Source organism: Haliotis rufescens, unplaced genomic scaffold, assembly GCF_023055435.1.
Source record: "Haliotis rufescens isolate VD_foot unplaced genomic scaffold, xgHalRufe1.0.p SCAF_55, whole genome shotgun sequence".
Taxonomy (NCBI): Eukaryota; Metazoa; Mollusca; class Gastropoda; order Lepetellida; family Haliotidae; genus Haliotis; species Haliotis rufescens.
Window position 1 is genome coordinate 357,120 of NW_025964279.1, and position 25,011 is coordinate 382,130.

The 25,011-nt window shown below is 41.0% G+C and overlaps 1 protein-coding gene across 1 annotated transcript in view; it reads left to right on the forward strand.

The window, feature by feature from the left end:
• The window catches only part of LOC124121422 (integrator complex subunit 11-like), a 40,439-nt gene that overhangs the window by 3,069 nt on the left and 12,359 nt on the right, over positions 1-25,011 (forward strand). Inside the window, exons 3-12 of the mRNA XM_048385180.1 lie at positions 107-266; positions 1,514-1,625; positions 3,678-3,794; positions 4,272-4,370; positions 6,475-6,648; positions 7,634-7,753; positions 20,553-20,648; positions 21,602-21,724; positions 22,846-22,935; positions 24,539-24,701. Of these exons, the coding sequence (XP_048241137.1) occupies positions 107-266; positions 1,514-1,625; positions 3,678-3,794; positions 4,272-4,370; positions 6,475-6,648; positions 7,634-7,753; positions 20,553-20,648; positions 21,602-21,724; positions 22,846-22,935; positions 24,539-24,701 (1,254 nt within the window). The remainder of the gene's footprint in view (positions 1-106; positions 267-1,513; positions 1,626-3,677; positions 3,795-4,271; positions 4,371-6,474; positions 6,649-7,633; positions 7,754-20,552; positions 20,649-21,601; positions 21,725-22,845; positions 22,936-24,538; positions 24,702-25,011) is intronic.

Below are 25,011 nucleotides of genomic sequence, written 5' to 3' on the forward strand. Positions count from 1 at the left end.
CCAAAATAAGTTTGGTACTAACTAATGGGGGCCTGTGTTTTCTATGTTTACATGGTATAAGACCACGGTCCTCTGTTACTTGATGCCGATAATTCCCCCTTCTCAGATGTGGGTCGTAGCTGTATTCTGTTGACCATCGGAGGCAAGAACATCATGCTGGACTGCGGGATGCACATGGGGTACAACGACGAGAGGCGCTTCCCCGACTTCACCTACATCACCCGCACAGAGAAACTGACGGAGCATCTCGACTGTGTCATTATCAGGTGAGGCCACTTGTATAGATCCCCAGTGCATCATGCTAACTGAAGTGCAATCTGGGCCCCGTTCCACAAAGGGAGGGCGGTCGGGTAGCCTAGTGGTTAAAGCGTTCTCTCGTCACGCCCAAGCCCCGAGTTCGATCCCCGACATGGGTACAATGTGTGAAGCCCATTTCTGGTGTCCTCTGCCGTGATATTGCTGGAATATTGCTAAAAGCGGCGTAAAATCATATTCACTCACTCACTCCACAAAGCGATCTTTGCGATAAGTCGGTCGTAACTCCCATTCTTTAAGTTAAATTAACGCTGACCTACGAGTCGTAGCGCTAAGATAGCTATGTGGAACGGATCCCTGGTCTGTGTTAGAGTGCAGGCTCCAGATAATTTTTTTAGCCACTGTTGGGATTTATCTATTTATCTAGATCTGCTCAGAGGCTGATATTTGGCATCAAGTCTGTTGAAAATGTCAAAAAGAATTCCCAAGTTGGAATTATAAATTTCCCAATTCATGTATATATATTAATAAGTAGTGTTGTAGCTTTGGAGAATCGACTTGTATTTTTTTTTTCCCTGACCAATTTGAGAAAACATGTGATTTTTTCCCAAATTGACTGCAAGGGTACTTAGTTTGGAATCCTAGACAAATCCCTGCATTGAGTATTTTCTCACAAATTATCATTCACATTGGTTATTGATAGTTTTCGTTTGGTTTTTGATATGTTTTTATTCCTTTGGATCCAGTTATTGGGTATTTATACACCAATCAGTAGACATTTTTTAGAAATTATTCTGTTTATATGCAGTTTCAGATGACTTCTAATTTGTATCTATTCATTTGCTGTGACATGTGCATAAACTGACAACAGTGATTATACATGTCTTATTAACAATAAACAAGATGTGGCACCTTTGTAATGTTGTATTCACTGCAGTAGAGTTCATTGTATGTTGGACCTGTGAAGATCGGGGTAGAATAGGTCTTCAGCAATCCATGCTTGCCGTAAAAGGCGACTATGCTTGTCGTAAGAGGCGACTAACGTGATTGGGTGGTCAGGCTCGCTGACTTGGTTGATGCATGTCATTGATCCCAATTCCGTGGGTCGATGCTCATGATGTCAATCACTGGATTGTCTGGTCCAGACTTGACAGTTTACAGATAACAGTCGTATAGTTGGAATATTGCTGAGTGTGGCAACAACAAATAAACCAAAATTAAAAGAAATACTAAGATGTTTTAACTCTGGTGAAAACAGCCATTTCCACCTTGACCACTGTGGCGCACTGCCGTTCATGTCGGAGATGGTGGGGTACGACGGGCCCATCTACATGACCCACCCAACAAAGGCCATCTGCCCAATCCTGCTGGTAAGTAAGAGTGAATCAAGGGTAAAGGGGAAGATTTAGATAAAATTAGTCTGCAGCTCAATTCTGACTAGTGGTTCTTCAAAGCTATCAATTTCGAAGACTTATCCTATCTCACACTATGGATTTCATCCTCCTTCTTTGAGGGACCGCCTCCGTGGTCTAGTTGTGAAGTGTCCGCCTGGAGAGAGGTAGGTCCGGGTTTCCATTCCCGGCCGCGTCATACCAAAAGACGTTAAAAGATGTTGTTACTTGTTGTTACCCTGTCTGGCGCTCGGCATTAAGGGGCTAAAACAAGGACTGGTCGGCTCGGAGTCAGTAAACTGTGTCTGAGTGGGGTATTCATGTTAAATTGTGGCATGGTATCTCAGTGAGCCAGCACTATAAATCGGCATCAGTCCGGACTAGTACAAGCAGTCACATACACACGCGTGCATGCACGTCGCTATGATAATCTTGAACACAAAACCCTTTTTCACTTCACCTAACCTCGGTACCTGCACAATAATACTTTTCTTATAGTATTGGTTTACGTTGTCAAGATTTTTAAATCAGATCACGTCGCTATATAAGTGCAATAATCTTGGATGTGACGTTAAACCCCATTTCACCTCACCTCACCTCACCTTCTTTGATCTTGGTGTAACACATCTTAAAACAAGTTTCAAGCTTTTAAAAAAACACCTCACCCGAACACACCATAGCTGTAGCCATGGTTACCATCACCATCAGCGATCTGTGCAATGCTCATGCATCCCCTGCTGCTTGGTCACATGACATCTTCAGCTTAGTCATTCTCTCTTTTCGCCTTGGTGTGGAGACGTTTTTTTATTTGGGGAGATATGTCTGATCAGAGCCCTCCCGAGACTCTTGATTCACCAATATTGCCGTGGAATGCTTTGATAGTGTCGACCAAGCTGACATGCACACTTAGATTGCTGACAAGTTAGGCCTTCAATGTTGTGTTTTCGATGACGATCGTCTGTCAGGCTTCGTCACGTCAGGTCGCAGTACGGACAGGCTTACTTTACCTCCCAAAAAAATTAACCTTCAACTTGAGCCAGAATCTGGATCGGGTCAAATTTGAAATGTTTTGAAGGAAAGTTAGAGAAAATTCTATTTTGAAGCATAACAACTTCAGTAGTCTTGTTATTATAAAAATAATTTTGACTGTTCCAAAATCGTGAGACATGATTACAATGCGTGAAGCCCATTTCTGGTGTCCCCAGCCGTGATATTGCTGGAATATTTCCAAAAGCAGTGTAAAACCATACTCACTCACTCACTCCAAAATCATGAAAGGTCCAATCTTGTCATGCTTGAATACTTGAAACTAAATAAATGCTGGAGTTCTGTTATATGATTTTTTTTTAACGTTGCGTATTGAGATATGTCAAGATACTTATTGTATCGTGAGCAGAATATCGAGATATGCATCATGTCGTGACCAGAATATCGATATATGTATCGTATCGTGACCTTCCTGCTATCATTGCAGCCGAATTGTTTGGCCTTCATTAATTCAATCCTGACTTAGGACACTGAAGGACCACATTCTCAATTTCCCATATGTTATGGAGACAAACCCAGCAGTAAGTGCCCTGGGTTTTCAGTTTCCCATACATCGGGGTCTGGATAAATGGGGTTTCACTGTATTTTCTTTTATTATTCTTATTTTTTTTTCTTTGATTGTTGCTGACCTTCGGCAACTTATCATAAACAAATGAGTGTCCGTTCAGTGCACTGTACTTTATTAATGGAGTAGATGTTGTAATACGATGCTGCCTTTATAGTATATTTATTGTGGCGTGGGAAATATTAGTATACTCACAATTATAGGGTACCGGTAATTTAAAGTTCTCTAGAACAGCATGATGCCTTTCTTGTTTTATTGGTTGTGTTTGATTTCTTGTTTCATAACTTTTGGTTGGTGGTTGAAATGAAAAAAATAAATCTCAATTTTGAACAAACTAACTTTTTTTTCCCCAGTCTTCCTGCCAAAGGCACTTAGTTTGAAATCCTCGATATATCCCTGAAATATATATGTTCCTTCAGGAGGACTTCCGCAAGATAGCAGTGGAGAGGAAGGGGGAACAGAATTTCTTCACCTCGGACATGATCAAGTCCTGCATGAAGAAAGTTGTGGCCGTCAACCTACACCAGACAATTCAGGTGATGTCTGATAATGGGCTGGATTAAGGTTAAGCTTGTTTTAAAGAAAAACACCTTACAACAACAACATCATCATCATCAACATCAGACCGCCTCCGTGGTCTAGTGGTAGAGCGTCCGCCCGGAGAGTGGAAGGTCCAGGGTTCGATCCCCGGCCGCGTCATACCAAAAGACGTTAACAGATGGTACTTCTTGTTACCCTGTCTGGCGCTCGGCATTAAGGGTCTAAAACAAGGACTGGTCGGCTCGGAGTCAGTATACTGTGTCTGAGTGGGGTATTCATGTTAAACTGCGGCATGGTATCTCAGTGGGCTAGCACTATAAATCGGCATTAGTCCGGACTAGTACAAGCAGCCAAAGACACATGCGTACATGCACGTCGCTATATAAGTGCAATAATCTTGGACGCGACATTAAACCCAATTTCACCTCACCTCATCATCATCATCATCATCATCATCATCATTGCTGTTGCAGGTGGATGATGAGTTGGAGATCAAGGCTTACTATGCAGGCCATGTGCTTGGAGCGGCCATGTTCCACATGAAGGTGGGACAACAGTCAGTTGTGTATACGGTAGGTAAATCTCAAACATCTTGACGACTGATGTATAAATCATGAAGTTGCCATCATATTCTGTCTTCTTTTTGCCATTCTGTTGTTTAGGTAGCCCAGTGGTTGAGATGTTTTCCTGTCTAGCCAAACCTGGGTTCAATTCACAACATATGTGATAACATCATTGTGTCCCCATCATGATTTTGCTGTAGTGTTCAGAGCTCCAGATAATCTTTTGGTGTTGTGGGTATTTTACCCATGCATTTTAAAATCATTGGGTATCAGTAATTCTATCTGGGTATTCAAATTTCTGTTACCCACTAGTTTTTACACATGTGGGTATTTAAGTTAAATATTTAAAAACACTATTCATCTAGTCCCTGCAAACAGATGTCGTGTGGGTTAGAGAGCTTTACCACGATACTTCCACAAGAAAGTGTGATGGCAAATGATCATGATGTAACCGTCATCTTGGAATTTGGCAAGGTTGACGGAATGCCAGTTTATAATTTCAAAGTAAGTTGCTGATTTGCTAATCGAATACGCAGGGTTACTTCACAATATTTTGATGATACACACAAGTTATATTTTTGTAGCGTTTCTGTAATGTTCGTTGCGTATTTGATACGTTTTGATTTTATTTTACTGTGTATTTCTGCATTTCTGATGCGTATTTTACGCAGATACGCAGCTTATCTGGAGCTCTGAGTGTTGATAGAAGTGGCTTAATCCATACTCACTCAGTTTCTCTTCTTTGCCCAGTATTGTATGTTCAAGGGCTGGGACAGGTAACTTGGGTACTCGGGTCGGGCGGGTCAGGAGTAGGACCCGGGTACCCACAGTACTACCCGGATCTGTGGTTAGTCACATGCTATATTGTTTAATGACAATAACTCACTATAGCTCAGTGGTTACACTACAAGTCGCTAATGTTCCCATTTCCTTCTGACGATGCACAAGGGGCGGTCTGGTAGCCTAGTGGTTAAAGCATTCGCTCGTCAAGCCGAAGACCCGGGTTCGATTCCCGACATGGGTACAATGTGTGAAGCCCATTTTCTGGTGTCCCCCGCCGTGATATTGCTGGAATATTGCTAAAAGCGGCGTAAAACCATACTCACTCACTCACTCTGACGATGCACACATTCCTTTTGTGCGACACTTGTCTATGTTTGAGTAAAGATAAAGCTTCAGTCAAATGATCTGAATGTTTGATACATGTATCTAAATAATTTTGGCCAGGGCTGCGGTAAAACAATTCCCAATCAGACACACTTGAGACCTGTAGTGGGTACCCAGGTAGGGTCGGGTAATAGGGGGTCGGGTACCCAGGTAGGGTCGGGTAATAGGGGGTCGGGTACCTGGGTAGGGTCGGGTAATAGGGGGTCGGGTACCTGGGCAGTAAATATGGACTCGTCTCATCCCTAGTATGTTCACACAGGTGGCAAAGTCATCTGAGGCACTGCAATTGCCTTGCAGAGTTACATTCCCTAGATGTGCTATGATCCGATGGTCATGGGTTTGAATCCCAGATTTGCCCTGATTACGACCCTTGGTGTGTCAGTATCAAACCCTTCTCCATCGGTATCACAAATGCTCTTCAACGCAGCATTTATCCAAACCCTCTCACTCACCATATTTCATTTTTACTTAAGATGTTATTTTGTCCCCACATTTTATTGACCCAAATGTAAGGGATCCGTGAAGATCTGGGTTAGAACTGGTCTTCAGCAACCCATTCTTGTTTTTAGAGGCGACTATGTTTGTCGTAAGATTGATGCTCATGATATCAATCACTGGATTGTCTGGTCCAGACCCGATTATTTACAGGCTGCCGTCATATGGCTGGAATATTGCTGATTGCAGCGTTAAACAACAAACAAACACTAATGTGAGACATCAATTTCCTCACTCTGTCTCTTGTCGTGGGCGCGGTCGGGTAGCCTAGTGGTTAAAGCGTTCGCTCGTCACGTCGAAGACCCGGGTTCGATTCCCGACATGGGTTCAATGTGTGAAGCCCATTTCTGGTGTCCCCCGCCATGATATTGCTGGAATATTGCTAAAAGCGGCGTAAAACCATACTCACTCACTCATGTTGCTAATGTCACACTCTTCCGTGTCGCTGCAGGGCGACTACAACATGACCCCGGACCGCCATCTTGGTGCGGCCTGGATTGACAAATGTCGTCCGGACCTGCTGATCAGTGAGTCAACATACGCTACCACAATACGAGATTCCAAACGATGCCGAGAGCGAGATTTCTTGAAGAAGGTTCATGATTGTGTGGAGAAAGGAGGGAAGGTGAGTTCATGATTGTGTGGAGAAAGGAGGGAAGGTGAGTTCGTGATTGTGTGGAGAAAGGAAGGAAGGTGAGTTCATGATTGTGTGGAGAAAGGAGGGAAGGTGAGTTCATGATTGTGAGGAGAAAGGAGGGAAGGTGAGTTCATAATTGTGAGGAGAAAGGAGGGAAGGTGAGTTCATGATTGTGTTGAGAAAGGAAGGAAGGTGAGTTCATGATTGTGTGGGAAAAGGAGGGAAGGTGAGTTCATGATTGTGTGGAGAAAGGAGGGAAGGTGAGTTCATGATTGTGAGGAGAAAGGAGGGAAGGTGAGTTCATGATTGTGAGGAGATAGGAGGGAAGGTGAGTTCATGATTGTGTGGAGAAAGGAGGGAAGGTGAGTTCTTGATTATGTGGTGAAAGGAGGGAAGGTGAGTTCATGATTGTGTGGAGAAAGGAGGGAAGGTGAGTCCATGATTGTGTGGAGAAAGGAGGGAAGGGGAGTTCATGATTGTGTGGAGAAAGGAGGGAAGGTGAGTTCATGATTGTGTGGAAAAATGAGGGAAGGTCAGTTCTTGATTGTGGTGAAAGGAGGGAAGGTGAGTTCATGATTGTGTGGAGAAAGGAGGGAAGGTGAGTTCATGATTGTGTGGAGAAAAGAAGGAAGTGAGTTCATGATTGTGTGGAAAAAGGAGGGAAGGTGAGTTCATGATTGTGTGGAGAAAGGAGGGAAGTTGAGGGTCAGGTTGGCCTAGAAGACATTGTCAACCAATGCTATTTCACAAATCATTTACCAGACAACTTGTTTCATGTAAACCAACTAGTGTAGGCAGAAAAAAAATATTTTCATGTTTATTCTAGAGGACAAGTTCTTTAACATGAATACCCACAATTAGAAGCCATCCTTCTCTGTCTTATGTGACATGCTGTGCACATTATGTACATTCATTCTCATTCTTTACATGTTCAACACTTTGAGTACAGTGAAGCCTATGTTGATCCCCCCAGGTGCTGATCCCGGTGTTTGCCTTAGGCCGGGCCCAGGAGCTGTGTATCCTGCTGGAGACCTACTGGGACCGCATGAACCTCAAGGCCCCTATCTACTTCTCCCTGGGACTCACCGAGAAGGTGAACTAATGTCCCTGGCTGCCCTATTCTGTAGCAAGGATTTCAAAAAAATATATGATCTGATTTACAAAGGTTTTACAAAGAAACAAACATTGTTCACTTGACGTACTGGTTGTTTGTAACATAATTGTTTGGCTCTTCCTTCTAAAAAAGAAAACTTGTGTTTTCAGGCAATGAAAAAATACTCCGTCTCAAACAAATAACCCAAACACCTCCCCAACCCCCTCCAAGTTTTCCGTAACATTGTTTTCATTGAAAAGTTATACTACTTACCAACAGGCCAACTACCTCTTGTAACAATGATGCTACTTCCCTACTTGCAAACCACTACTTGTAACAATGATACTACTTCCCTACTTGCAAACCACTACTTGTAACAATGATACTACTTCCCTAGAGGCAAACCACTACTTGTAACAATGATACTACTTCCCTACTTGCAAACCACTACTTGTAACAATGATACTACTTCCCTACTGGTAAACCACTACTTGTAACAATGATACTACTTCCCTACTGGTAAACCACTACTTGTAACAATGATACTACTTCCCTAGAGGCAAACCACTACTTGTAACAATGATACTACTTCCCTAGAGGCAAACCACTACTTGTAACAATGATACTACTTCCCTACTGGTAAACCACTGCTTGTAACAATGATACTACTTCCCTAGAGGCAAACCACTACTTGTAACAATGATGCTACTTCCCTACTTGCAAACCACTACTTGTAACAATGATGCTACTTCCCTACTGGTAAACCACTACTTGTAACAATGATACTACTTCCCTACTGGTAAACCACTGCTTGTAACAATGATACTACTTCCCTACTGGTAAACCACTGCTTGTAACAATGATACTACTTCCCTAGAGGCAAACCACTACTTGTAACAATGATACTACTTCCCTACTGGTAAACCACTACTTGTAACAATGATACTACTTCCCTAGAGGCAAACCACTACTTGTAACAATGATACTACTTCCCTAGAGGCAAACCACTACTTGTAACAATGATGCTACTTCCCTAGAGGTAAACCACTACTTGTAACAATGATGCTACTTCCCTAGAGGCAAACCACTACTTGTAACAATGATACTACTTCCCTACTGGTAAACCACTACTTGTAACAATGATACTACTTCCCTACTGGTAAACCACTACTTGTAACAATGATACTACTTCCCTAGAGGCAAACCACTACTTGTAACAATGATACTACTTCCCTAGAGGCAAACCACTACTTGTAACAATGATACTATTTCCCTAGAGGCAAACCACTACTTGTAACAATGATACTACTTCCCTACTGGTAAACCACTACTTGTAACAATGATGCTACTTCCCTACTGGTAAACCACTACTTGTAACAATGATGCTACTTCCCTAGAGGCAAACCACTACTTGTAACAATGATACTACTTCCCTAGAGGCAAACCACTACTTGTAACAATGATACTACTTCCCTACTGGTAAACCACTACTTGTAACAATGATACTACTTCCCTAGAGGCAAACCACTGCTTGTAACAATGATACTATTTCCCTAGAGGCAAACCACTACTTGTAACAATGATGCTACTTCCCTAGAGGCAAACCACTACTTGTAACAATGATACTACTTCCCTACTAGCAAACCACTACTTGTAACACTGATACTACTTCCCTACTTGCAAACCACTACTTGTAACAATGATACTACTTCCCTACTTGCAAACCACTACTTGTAACAATGATACTACTTCCCTACAGGCAAACCACTACTTGTAACAATGATACTACTTCCCTACTTGCAAACCACTACTTGTAACAATGATACTACTTCCCTACTGGTAAACCACTACTTGTAACAATGATACTACTTCCCTACTTGCAAACCACTGCTTGTAACAATAATACTACTTCCCTACTTGCAAACCACTACTTGTAACAATGATACTACTTCCCTAGAGGCAAACCACTACTTGTAACAATGATACTACTTCCCTAGAGGCAAACCACTGCTTGTAACAATAATACTACTTCCCTACTTGCAAACCACTACTTGTAACAATGATACTACTTCCCTACAGGCAAACCACTGCTTGTAACAATAATACTACTTCCCTACTTGCAAACCACTACTTGTAACAATGATACTACTTCCCTAGAGGCAAACCACTGCTTGTAACAATGATACTATTTCCCTAGAGGCAAACCACTACTTGTAACAATGATGCTACTTCCCTAGAGGCAAACCACTACTTGTAACAATGATACTACTTCCCTACTAGCAAACCACTACTTGTAACACTGATACTACTTCCCTACTTGCAAACCACTACTTGTAACAATGATACTACTTCCCTACTTGCAAACCACTACTTGTAACAATGATACTACTTCCCTACAGGCAAACCACTACTTGTAACAATGATACTACTTCCCTACTTGCAAACCACTACTTGTAACAATGATGCTACTTCCCTAGAGGCAAACCACTACTTGTAACAACAATACTACTTCCCTAGAGGCAAACCACTGCTTGTAACAATAATACTACTTCCCTACTTGCAAACCACTACTTGTAACAATGATACTACTTCCCTACAGGCAAACCACTGCTTGTAACAATAATACTACTTCCCTACTTGCAAACCACTACTTGTAACAATGATACTACTTCCCTAGAGGCAAACCACTACTTGTAACAATGATACTACTTCCCTACTGGCAAACCACTACTTGTAACAATGATACTACTTCCCTACTGGCAAACCACTACTTGTAACAATGATACTACTTCCCTACTAGCAAACCACTGCTTGTAACAATGATACTACTTCCCTACTGGCAAACCACTACTTGTAACAATGATACTACTTCCCTACAGGCAAACCACTACTTGTAACAATGATACTACTTCCCTAGAGGCAAACCACTACTTGTAACAATGATACTACTTCCCTACTGGCAAACCACTGCTTGTAACAATGATACTACTTCCCTACTAGCAAACCACTGCTTGTAACAATGATACTACTTCCCTAGAGGCAAACCACTGCTTGTAACAATAATACTACTTCCCTACTTGCAAACCACTACTTGTAACAATGATACTACTTCCCTAGAGGCAAACCACTACTTGTAACAATGATACTACTTCCCTACTGGCAAACCACTACTTGTAACAATGATACTACTTCCCTACTGGCAAACCACTACTTGTAACAATGATACTACTTCCCTACTTGCAAACCACTACTTGTAACAATGATGCTACTTCCCTAGAGGCAAACCACTGCTTGTAACAATGATACTATTTCCCTACTTGCAAACCACTGCTTGTAACAATGATACTACTTCCCTACTAGCAAACCACTGCTTGTAACAATGATACTACTTCCCTAGAGGCAAACCACTGCTTGTAACAATAATACTACTTCCCTACTTGCAAACCACTACTTGTAACAATGATACTACTTCCCTAGAGGCAAACCACTACTTGTAACAATGATACTACTTCCCTACTGGCAAACCACTACTTGTAACAATGATACTACTTCCCTACTGGCAAACCACTACTTGTAACAATGATGCTACTTCCCTACTTGCAAACCACTACTTGTAACAATGATACTACTTCCCTAGAGGCAAACCACTACTTGTAACAATGATACTACTTCCCTACTGGCAAACCACTACTTGTAACAATGATACTACTTCCCTACTGGCAAACCACTACTTGTAACAATGATGCTACTTCCCTACTTGCAAACCACTACTTGTAACAATGATACTACTTCCCTAGAGGCAAACCACTACTTGTAACAATGATACTACTTCCCTACTTGCAAACCACTACTTGTAACAATGATACTACTTCCCTACTTGCAAACCACTACTTGTAACAATGATGCTACTTCCCTACTGGTAAACCACTGCTTGTAACAATGATGCTACTTCCCTAGAGGCAAACCACTACTTGTAACAATGATACTACTTCCCTACTGGTAAACCACTACTTGTAACAATGATACTACTTCCCTAGAGGCAAACCACTACTTGTAACAATGATACTACTTCCCTACTGGCAAACCACTACTTGTAACAATGATACTACTTCCCTAGAGGCAAACCACTACTTGTAACAATGATACTACTTCCCTAGAGGCAAACCACTACTTGTAACAATGATGCTACTTCCCTACTTGCAAACCACTACTTGTAACAATGATACTACTTCCCTAGAGGCAAACCACTACTTGTAACAATGATGCTACTTCCCTACTTGCAAACCACTACTTGTAACAATGATGCTACTTCCCTACTGGTAAACCACTGCTTGTAACAATGATGCTACTTCCCTAGAGGCAAACCACTACTTGTAACAATGATACTACTTCCCTACTGGTAAACCACTACTTGTAACAATGATACTACTTCCCTAGAGGCAAACCACTACTTGTAACAATGATACTACTTCCCTACTGGCAAACCACTACTTGTAACAATGATACTACTTCCCTAGAGGCAAACCACTACTTGTAACAATGATACTACTTCCCTAGAGGCAAACCACTACTTGTAACAATGATGCTACTTCCCTACTTGCAAACCACTACTTGTAACAATGATACTACTTCCCTAGAGGCAAACCACTACTTGTAACAATGATGCTACTTCCCTACTTGCAAACCACTACTTGTAACAATGATACTACTTCCCTACTTGCAAACCACTACTTGTAACAATGATGCTACTTCCCTACTGGTAAACCACTGCTTGTAACAATGATGCTACTTCCCTAGAGGCAAACCACTACTTGTAACAATGATACTACTTCCCTACTGGTAAACCACTACTTGTAACAATGATACTACTTCCCTAGAGGCAAACCACTACTTGTAACAATGATACTACTTCCCTACTGGCAAACCACTACTTGTAACAATGATACTACTTCCCTAGAGGCAAACCACTACTTTTAACAATGATGCTACTTCCCTACTGGTAAACCACTACTTGTAACAATGATGCTACTTCCCTAGAGGCAAACCACTACTTGTAACAATGATGCTACTTCCCTAGAGGCAAACCACTACTTGTAACAATGATGCTACTTCCCTACTGGTAAACCACTACTTGTAACAATGATGCTACTTCCCTAGAGGCAAACCACTACTTGTAACAATGATACTACTTCCCTAGAGGCAAACCACTACTTGTAACAATGATGCTACTTCCCTACTGGTAAACCACTACTTGTAACAATGATGCTTCTTCCCTAGAGGCAAACCACTACTTGTAACAATGATGCTACTTCCCTAGAGGCAAACCACTACTTGTAACAATGATACTACTTCCCTACTTGCAAACCACTACTTGTAACAATGATACTACTTCCCTAGAGGCAAACCACTACTTGTAACAATGATACTACTTCCCTACTGGTAAACCACTACTTGTAACAATGATACTACTTCCCTAGAGGCAAACCACTACTTGTAACAATGATGCTACTTCCCTACTGGTAAACCACTACTTGTAACAATGATGCTTCTTCCCTACTTGCAAACCACTACTTGTAACAATGATGCTACTTCCCTACTGGTAAACCACTACTTGTAACAATGATACTACTTCCCTACTGGTAAACCACTACTTGTAACAATGATGCTACTTCCCTACTTGCAAACCACTACTTGTAACAATGATGCTTCTTCCCTACTTGCAAACCACTACTTGTAACAATGATACTACTTCCCTAGAGGCAAACCACTACTTGTAACAATGATGCTACTTCCCTACTGGTAAACCACTACTTGTAACAATGATACTACTTCCCTAGAGGCAAACCACTACTTGTAACAATGATGCTACTTCCCTACTTGCAAACCACTACTTGTAACAATGATGCTACTTCCCTACTTGCAAACCACTACTTGTAACAATGATGCTACTTCCCTACTTGCAAACCACTACTTGTAACAATGATACTACTTCCCTAGAGGCAAACCACTACTTGTAACAATGATACTACTTCCCTACTGGTAAACCACTACTTGTAACAATGATGCTACTTCCCTACTTGCAAACCACTACTTGTAACAATGATACTACTTCCCTACTTGCAAACCACTACTTGTAACAATGATACTACTTCCCTAGAGGCAAACCACTACTTGTAACAATGATACTACTTCCCTACTGGTAAACCACTACTTGTAACAATGATGCTACTTCCCTACTTGCAAACCACTACTTGTAACAATGATGCTACTTCCCTACTTGCAAACCACTACTTGTAACAATGATGCTACTTCCCTACTTGCAAACCACTACTTGTAACAATGATACTACTTCCCTAGAGGCAAACCACTACTTGTAACAATGATACTACTTCCCTACTGGTAAACCACTACTTGTAACAATGATGCTACTTCCCTACTTGCAAACCACTACTTGTAACAATGATACTACTTCCCTAGAGGCAAACCACTACTTGTAACAATGATACTACTTCCCTAGAGGCAAACCACTACTTGTAACAATGATACTACTTCCCTACTGGTAAACCACTACTTGTAACAATGATACTACTTCCCTAGAGGCAAACCACTACTTGTAACAATGATACTACTTCCCTACTGGCAAACCACTACTTGTAACAATGATACTACTTCCCTAGAGGCAAACCACTACTTGTAACAATGATGCTACTTCCCTACTGGTAAACCACTACTTGTAACAATGATGCTTCTTCCCTAGAGGCAAACCACTACTTGTAACAATGATACTACTTCCCTACTGGTAAACCACTACTTGTAACAATGATGCTACTTCCCTACTGGTAAACCACTACTTGTAACAATGATACTACTTCCCTAGAGGCAAACCACTACTTGTAACAATGATACTACTTCCCTAGAGGCAAACCACTACTTGTAACAATGATGCTACTTCCCTACTGGTAAACCACTGCTTGTAACACTGATACTGTTTCCCTACAGGCAAACCACTACTTGTAACAATGATACTACTTCCCTAGAGGCAAACCACTACTTGTAACAATGATACTACTTCCCTAGAGGCAAACCACTACTTGTAACAATGATGCTACTTCCCTACTGGTAAACCACTACTTGTAACAATGATGCTTCTTCCCTACTTGCAAACCACTACTTGTAACAATGATGCTACTTCCCTACTGGTAAACCACTACTTGTAACAATGATACTACTTCCCTAGAGGCAAACCACTACTTGTAACAATGATGCTACTTCCCTACTGGTAAACCACTACTTGTAACAATGATACTACTTCCCTAGAGGCAAACCACTACTTGTAACAATGATGCTACTTCCCTACTGGTAAACCACTACTTGTAACAATGATGCTTCTTCCCTACTTGCAAACCACTACTTGTAACAATGATGCTACTTCCCTACTGGTAAACCACTACTTGTAACAATGATACTACTTCCCTAGAGGCAAACCACTACTTGTAACAATGATGCTACTTCCCTACTGGTAAACCACTACTTGTAACAATGATACTACTTCCCTAGAGGCAAACCACTACTTGTAACAATGATACTACTTCCCTACTGGTAAACCACTGCTTGTAACAATGATACTACTTCCCTAGAGGCAAACCACTACTTGTAACAATGATACTACTTCCCTACTGGTAAACCACTGCTTGTAACAATGATACTACTTCCCTAGAGGCAAACCACTACTTGTAACAATGATGCTACTTCCCTACTGGTAAACCACTACTTGTAACAATGATGCTTCTTCCCTACTTGCAAACCACTACTTGTAACAATGATGCTACTTCCCTACTGGTAAACCACTACTTGTAACAATGATACTACTTCCCTAGAGGCAAACCACTACTTGTAACAATGATGCTACTTCCCTACTGGTAAACCACTACTTGTAACAATGATACTACTTCCCTACTTGCAAACCACTACTTGTAACAATGATGCTACTTCCCTACTGGTAAACCACTACTTGTAACAATGATGCTACTTCCCTACTGGTAAACCACTACTTGTAACAATGATACTACTTCCCTACTGGTAAACCACTGCTTGTAACAATGATGCTTCTTCCCTACTTGCAAACCACTACTTGTAACAATGATGCTACTTCCCTACTGGTAAACCACTACTTGTAACAATGATACTACTTCCCTAGAGGCAAACCACTACTTGTAACAATGATGCTACTTCCCTACTGGTAAACCACTACTTGTAACAATGATACTACTTCCCTAGAGGCAAACCACTACTTGTAACAATGATGCTACTTCCCTACTGGTAAACCACTACTTGTAACAATGATGCTACTTCCCTACTGGTAAACCACTACTTGTAACAATGATACTACTTCCCTAGAGGCAAACCACTACTTGTAACAATGATGCTACTTCCCTAGAGGCAAACCACTACTTGTAACAATGATACTACTTCCCTAGAGGCAAACCACTACTTGTAACAATGATACTACTTCCCTACTGGTAAACCACTGCTTGTAACAATGATACTACTTCCCTAGAGGCAAACCACTACTTGTAACAATGATACTACTTCCCTACTGGTAAACCACTACTTGTAACAATGATGCTTCTTCCCTACTTGCAAACCACTACTTGTAACAATGATGCTACTTCCCTACTGGTAAACCACTACTTGTAACAATGATACTACTTCCCTAGAGGCAAACCACTACTTGTAACAATGATGCTACTTCCCTACTGGTAAACCACTACTTGTTACAATGATACTACTTCCCTAGAGGCAAACCACTACTTGTAACAATGATACTACTTCCCTACTGGTAAACCACTGCTTGTAACAATGATACTACTTCCCTAGAGGCAAACCACTACTTGTAACAATGATACTACTTCCCTACTGGTAAACCACTGCTTGTAACAATGATACTACTTCCCTAGAGGCAAACCACTACTTGTAACAATGATGCTACTTCCCTACTGGTAAACCACTACTTGTAACAATGATGCTTCTTCCCTACTTGCAAACCACTACTTGTAACAATGATGCTACTTCCCTACTGGTAAACCACTACTTGTAACAATGATACTACTTCCCTAGAGGCAAACCACTACTTGTAACAATGATGCTACTTCCCTACTGGCAAACCACTACTTGTAACAATGATACTACTTCCCTACAGGCAAACCACTACTTGTAACAATGATACTACTTCCCTACTGGTAAACCACTACTTGTAACAATGATGCTACTTCCCTACTGGTAAACCACTACTTGTAACAATGATGCTACTTCCCTACTGGTAAACCACTACTTGTAACAATGATGCTACTTCCCTACTGGCAAACCACTACTTGTAACAATGATGCTACTTCCCTACTGGTAAACCACTACTTGTAACAATGATACTACTTCCCTACTGGTAAACCACTACTTGTAACAATGATGCTACTTCCCTACTGGTAAACCACTACTTGTAACAATGATACTACTTCACTACAGGCAAACCACTTTTTGTAACAATGATGCTACTTCCCTACTGGTAAACCACTACTTGTAACAATGATACTACTTTCCTAGAGGCAAACCACTACTTGTAACAATGATGCTACTTCCCTAGAGGCAAACCACTACTTGTAACAATGATACTACTTCCCTACAGGCAAACCACTTTTTGTAACAATGATGCTACTTCCCTAGAGGCAAACCACTACTTGTAACAATGATACTACTTCCCTAGAGGCAAACCACTACTTGTAACACTGATACTACTTCCCTAGAGGCAAACCACTACTTGTAACAATGATGCTACTTCCCTAGAGGCAAACCACTACTTGTAACACTGATACTACTTCCCTACTTGCAAACCACTACTTGTAACAATGATACTACTTCCCTACTAGCAAACCACTACTTGTAACAATGATACTACTTCCCTAGTGGTAAACCACTACTTGTAACAATAATACTACTTCCCTACTGGTAAACCACTACTTGTAACAATGATACTACTTCCCTACAGGCAAACCACTACTTGTAACAATGATACTACTTCCCTACTAGCAAACCACTACTTGTAACAATGATACTACTTCCCTACTGGTAAACCACTACTTGTAACAATGATACTACTTCCCTAGAGGCAAACCACTACTTGTAACAATGATACTACTTCCCTAGAGGCAAACCACTACTTGTAACAATGATACTACTTCCCTAGAGGCAAACCACTACTTGTAACAATGATACTATTTCCCTAGAGGCAAACCACTACTTGTAACAATAATACTACTTCCCTAGAGGCAAACCACTACTTGTAACAATGATACTATTTCCCTAGAGGCAAACCACTACTTGTAACAATGATGCTACTTCCCTAGAGGCAAACCACTACTTGTAACAATGATACTATTTCCCTAGAGGCGAACCACTACTTGTAACAATGATACTACTTCCCTAGAGGCAAACCACTACTTGTAACAATGATACTACTTCCCTAGAGGCAAACCACTACTTGTAACAATGATACTACTTCCCTAGAGGCAAACCACTACTTGTAACAATGATACTATTTCCCTAGAGGCAAACCACTACTTGTAACAATAATACTACTTCCCTAGAGGCAAACCACTACTTGTAACAATGATACTATTTCCCTAGAGGCAAACCACTACTTGTAACAATGATGCTACTTCCCTAGAGGCAAACCACTACTTGTAACAATGATACTATTTCCCTAGAGGCGAACCACTACTTGTAACAATGATGCTACTTCCCTAGAGGCAAACCACTACTTGTAACAATGATACTATTTCCCTAGAGGCAAACCACTACTTGTAACAATGATACTATTTCCCTAGAGGCAAACCACTACTTGTAACAATGATACTATTTCCCTAGAGGCAAACCACTACTTGTAACAATGATACTATTTCCCTAGAGGCAAACCACTACTTGTAACAATGATGCTACTTCCCTACTGGTAAACCACTACTTGTAACAATGATACTATTTCCCTAGAGGCAAACCACTACTTGTAACAATGATACTATTTCCCTAGAGGCAAACCACTACTTGTAACAATGATACTATTTCCCTAGAGGCAAACCACTACTTGTAACAATGATACTACTTCCCTACTGGCAAACCACTACTTGTAACAATGATGCTACTTCCCTACTGGCAAACCACTACTTGTAACAATGATACTATTTCCCTAGAGGCAAACCACTACTTGTAACAATAATACTACTTCCCTACTAGCAAACCACTACTTGTAACAATGATACTACTTCCCTACTGGCAAACCACTACTTGTAACAATAATACTACTTCCCTACTGGCAAACCACTACTTGTAACAATGATACTACTTCCCTACTGGCAAACCACTACTTGTAACAATAATACTACTTCCCTACTGGCAAACCACTACTTGTAACAATGATACTACTTCCCTACTGGCAAACCACTACTTGTAACAATAATACTACTTCCCTACTAGCAAACCACTGCTTGTAACAATAATACTACTTCCCTACTAGCAAACCACTACTTGTAACAATGATACTACTTCCCTACTGGCAAACCACTACTTGTAACAATGATACTACTTCCCTACTGGCAAACCACTACTTGTAACAATGATACTACTTCCCTACTGGCAAACCACTACTTGTAACAATAATACTACTTCCCTACTAGCAAACCACTGCTTGTAACAATAATACTACTTCCCTACTGGCAAACCACTACTTGTAACAATAATACTACTTCCCTACAGGCAAACCACTGCTTGTAACAATAATACTACTTCCCTACTAGCAAACCACTACTTGTAACAATAATACTACTTCCCTACAGGCAAACCACTACTTGTAACAATAATACTACTTCCCTACTGGCAAACCACTACTTGTAACAATAATACTACTTCCCTACTAGCAAACCACTGCTTGTAACAATAATACTACTTCCCTACTGGCAAACCACTACTTGTAACAATAATACTACTTCCCTACAGGCAAACCACTGCTTGTAACAATAATACTACTTCCCTACTAGCAAACCACTACTTGTAACAATGATACTTTTTCCCTACAGGCAAACCACTGCTTGTAACAATAATACTACCTCCCTACTAGCAAACCACTACTTGTAACAATGATACTGTTTCCCTACAGGCAAACCACTGCTTGTAACAATAATACTACCTCCCTACTAGCAAACCACTACTTGTAACAATGATACTACTTCCCTACTGGCAAACCACTACTTGTAACAATGATACTGTTTCCCCACAGGCAAACCACTGCTTGTAACAATAATACTACTTCCCTACTTGCAAACCACTACTTGTAACAATGATACTGTTTCCCTACAGGCAAACCACTGCTTGTAACAATAATACTACTTCCCTACTAGCAAACCACTACTTGTAACAATGATACTGTTTCCCTACAGGCAAACCACTGCTTGTAACAATAATACTACCTCCCTACTAGCAAACCACTACTTGTAACAATGATACTGTTTCCCTACAGGCAAACCACTGCTTGTAACAATAATACTACTTCCCTACTAGCAAACCACTACTTGTTACAATGATACTGTTTCCCTACAGGCAAACCACTGCTTGTAACAATAATACTACTTCCCTACTAGCAAACCACTACTTGTAACAATGATACTGTTTCCCTACAGGCAAACCACTGCTTGTAACAATAATACTACTTCCCAACTAGCAAACCACTACTTGTAACACTGATACTGTTTCCCTACAGGCAAACCACTACTACAAGCTGTTCATCACATGGACCAGTCAGAAAATCAAAAAGACCTTTGTTCAGAGGAACATGTTTGAGTTCAAACACATCAAGGTAGTTGCTCTGAAAACCATGTTGATTCAGGGTAAGAACTGGTCTCAAACAACTGATGCATAAAAGGCGACTTAATGGATCTTGTGGTCAGGCTCAGTGACTTGTTTGATGGTGGCGTGGATCGTTGCTGGTTATATTAATCACTAGATTATTTACAGACCGCCGTCATATTGCTGAAATATTGCTGAATATGGCATTAAACAACAAACACACATGCACACATAAATGACTTGCAGCCATGTTTGTCGCCATGGTGACACATTGGAAAAGCCCAACGTAAGCATATTGCAAACGTAAGTCAATAATTTATTGGACCCGTGAAGATCCGGAGTAGAATAGGTCTTCAGCAACCTATGCTTGCCGTAAAAGGCGACTATGCTTGTCGTAAGAGGCGACTAACGGGATCGGGTGGTCAGGCTGGCTGACTTGGTTGAAACATGTCATCGATCCCAATTGCGTTGATTGATGCTCATGATGTCAGTCACTGGATTGTCTGGTCCAGACTCGATTATTTACAGACCGCCGTCATATAGCTGGAATGAGGCTGAGTGCAGCATTAAACAACAAACAAACAATAATTTATTGAGAAAGAAGGAATGGCATTAATATATGGAGCTTGAAAGTAGTTCCTCATTTGCATATACATCGGATCATTATGTGTCAAGTTTATTGGATTAGTTTATTGCGTTGATAACACAAGCCTTTATATGATAAAAGGTCATTGTATCTATGCTGTCCTCCGCATTATATGCGGGTTGCGGGTAGCCTAGTGGTTAAAGCGTTCACTCGTCATGCCGAAGACCCGGGTTCGATTCTCGACATGGGTACAATGTGTGAAGCCCATTTCTGGTGTCCCCCCGCCGTGATATTGCTGGAATATTGCTAAAAACGACGTTAAACCATACTCACTCACTCACTCACTCACTCACTCACTCACTACCCATTATTTGCAGCCATTTGACAGATCGTACATCGAGAACCCGGGGCCGATGGTGGTGTTTGCCACTCCAGGGATGCTTCATGCCGGTCTCTCTCTGCAGGTCTTCAAGAAGTGGGCGCCAAATGAAAACAATATGGTAGGATTTTACTGCATGTAATCATGACAATTCAGTAAAATTTGTTAACTCAAAGACCTTGGAAACATAAACATATCTACTTTATTTTACACCAGTAAAATGTCGATATTAGTGCCACCACCATGCTGAGAAAGATCTTGCCTGAAAGATAGATTAACAGTCTTAAATGATCTTTAAAATTAATGGTTTCAGTGTATTTATTTCATTTTTATATTGTTATTCATTTGGTTTGGACTATTTAAGATTGATTCCATCCAAATATTGGCATGTGAATCACACCTCATGTTGTGTTAGTAAGGATTCTGCTGTTGTTTCCAGGTGATCATTAAGCTGTCTGTTGTTTCCAGGTGATCATTAAGCTGTGTGTTGTTTCCCAGGTGATGATAAAGCTGTGTGTAGTTTCCCAGGTGATGATAAAGCTGTCTGTTGTTTCCCAGGTGATGATAAAGCTGTCTGTTGTTTCCCAGGTGATCATAAAGCTGTCTGTTGTTTCCCAGGTGATGATAAAGCTGTCTGTTGTTTCCCAGGTGATCATAAAGCTGTGTGTTGTTTCCCAGGTGATCATAAAGCTGTCTGTTGTTTCCCAGGTGATCATAAAGCTGTCTGTAGTTTCCCAGGTGACCATACAGCTGTCTTGTCTTTACACAGGTGATCATGACAGGGTATTGTGTGGTGGTTGTTTCCTAGGTGACCATACAGCTGTCTTGTCTTTACACAGGTGACCATACAGCTGTCTTGTCTTTACACAGGTGATCATGCCAGGGTATTGTGTGGTGGTTGTTTCCCAGGTGATCATACAGCTGTCTTGTCTTTACACAGGTGATCATGCCAGGGTATTGTGTGGCGGTTGTTTCCCAGGTGATCATACAGCTGTCTTGTCTTTACACAGGTGACCATACAGCTGTCTTGTCTTTACACAGGTGATCATGACAGGGTATTGTGTGGTGGTTGTTTCCTAGGTGACCATACAGCTGTCTTGTCTTTACACAGGTGACCATACAGCTGTCTTGTCTTTACACAGGTGATCATGACAGGGTATTGTGTGGTGGTTGTTTCCCAGGTGATCATAAAGCTGTCTGTTGTTTCCCAGGTGACCATACAGCTGTCTTGTCTTTACACAGGTGATCATGCCAGGGTATTGTGTGGCAGGGACTGTGGGACATAAAATCCTCAACGGAGTTCGGAGGATAGAGATGGAAAATAAACAGATGGTAGGTTGAGACACATATTGGTGGTCGTTGTGCCACCCCAGTTTCATATACTGAACAAAAAAAATTAGGGGTAATGGATATTTTTGTTGGCTGTTTTTTTTGTACCTGCAAATAATGGAAGGGATTTCATCCTGATGTGTTTTTTTTGGTAGTTTTGTTTGGATTGACATGATTTTACCGTATCAGATATATATAACAATTTTACCTATTTAGTCATTTGGTTCACTGTGATTGTTTGTTGGTTTGTTGTTTAACACCATACTTAGCACAATTCCAGCTTTATAACAGTGGCCTGTAAGTAATCAAGTCTGTACCAGTGATAGATATTATGAGCAACAATCAATGCATTTGGGGTACTTTGACACACTATCAACCAAGTCCAAACACTCAAAACCATTAAGACATCTTTTATGACCAAAATAGGTTTCTGCCGACCACTTTTTACCTGGAGTCCCCGTGGATGCTTAACGATGAAGCCAAAGTTATGTTGTAGGAATAGCATCAAATGAGAGCATATAAGATAATCAAAAGAATTCATATTCATGGAAAGTACTTTGTTTTGTAAATTAACATTTACAGCGGAAGTAATACCCTTTATTTCCTACGAGGGCAAACATATCAGGGTTCATGAAAATCATATGTGCCCTAGGGTCATATCACGTCACGAGACGACAGTGTATTGTTTCCGTCATCCGGACGGCATTGTTGACGTCATTCGAATAACTCGAAACAATGTCATTGCTGAAGATTGTTGACGTCACTCGACAAATTGTGGTTCCGCTGCTGTTGCGACTTGCTCTCCTCACAGGTAAACACTAAAATTTGTCTCTGTATGTAGACATCTTCGGTAATACATGTAGATAGAACATTACATTTGTGTTCATGTCATACTATGTTTACAACACTCGTGCCTAAATTCGTAAACAAAGTATGACATGAACACGAATCTAATATCCTCTATGTGTGTAGACTAATAAACTATAAAGATCCGGGTTAGAATAGGTCTTCAGCAACAATACGCCCAGACTTGATTATTTCCAGGTCTCCGTCATATTACTTAAATATTGTTGAGTGTGGCAGTAAACAACAAACAAACAATCTCATCAATCATAGTGTCAGCCACTGAATCACCTGGTCCAGACTGCAGTGAACTGCTACGATAATGCTGAACTTTGGTTTAAAACAATCTCACAAATCAGGTGCAGTTAGGCACATGTAGTACATGTGGTCTCTCCTTCAGCGAGTTACTTTGTTCGAAATGTGCGAAATGGTAGGATGAGATGGCAATGTGACTGTTAACCTTCTTGCACCTCACGGGCAGCTTGGGTTGTATTCTCCCCAGGAAGCTGAAAATGTAAATTGAGTGCACACAGATCCGTCGACCGAAGTAATAATTCTCTGTGTGCTTTGAGCATCATATCCAGTATAGAAAAGCTCCATACAAATAGGTTATTATTATTATTATTATTATTATTATTATTATTATTATTAAATAGCATTTTTCATCATCATCATCATCATCATTATTATTACTATCATCATTACAAAGTAGCATTCAGGCAATCAGGTCTCTTGTGTAATACTGTGTACCTGTTTCTCACAGATTGATGTGCGCATGTCGGTGCAGTACATGTCGTTCAGTGCGCACGCCGATGCTAAGGGCATTATGCAGCTGATCTCTCAGTGCGAGCCCAGGAATGTCATGCTTGTCCACGGAGAGGCTGCTAAGATGGAGTTTCTGAAGAAGAAAATAAGGCAGGAGTTTGGTACGTAATATCATCATGACCATCATTGTCATCACACCCATACACTCTGCTGGTCAGGCTGTATCGATGTCATGACCACATGTATAATGTGCGGTTACTTGGTTGACTAGGTCTTCAGCAACCCATGCTTGCCGTAAAAGGCGACTGTGCTTGTCGTAAAAGGTGACTAACGGGATCGGGTGGTCAGGCTCACTGACTTGGTTGATGCATGCCATCGATCCCAATTGCGTGGATCGATGCTCATGAGATTAATCACTGGATTGTCTGGTCAAGACACGATTATTTTATCGCTCATAATTAGCCTCTGTTA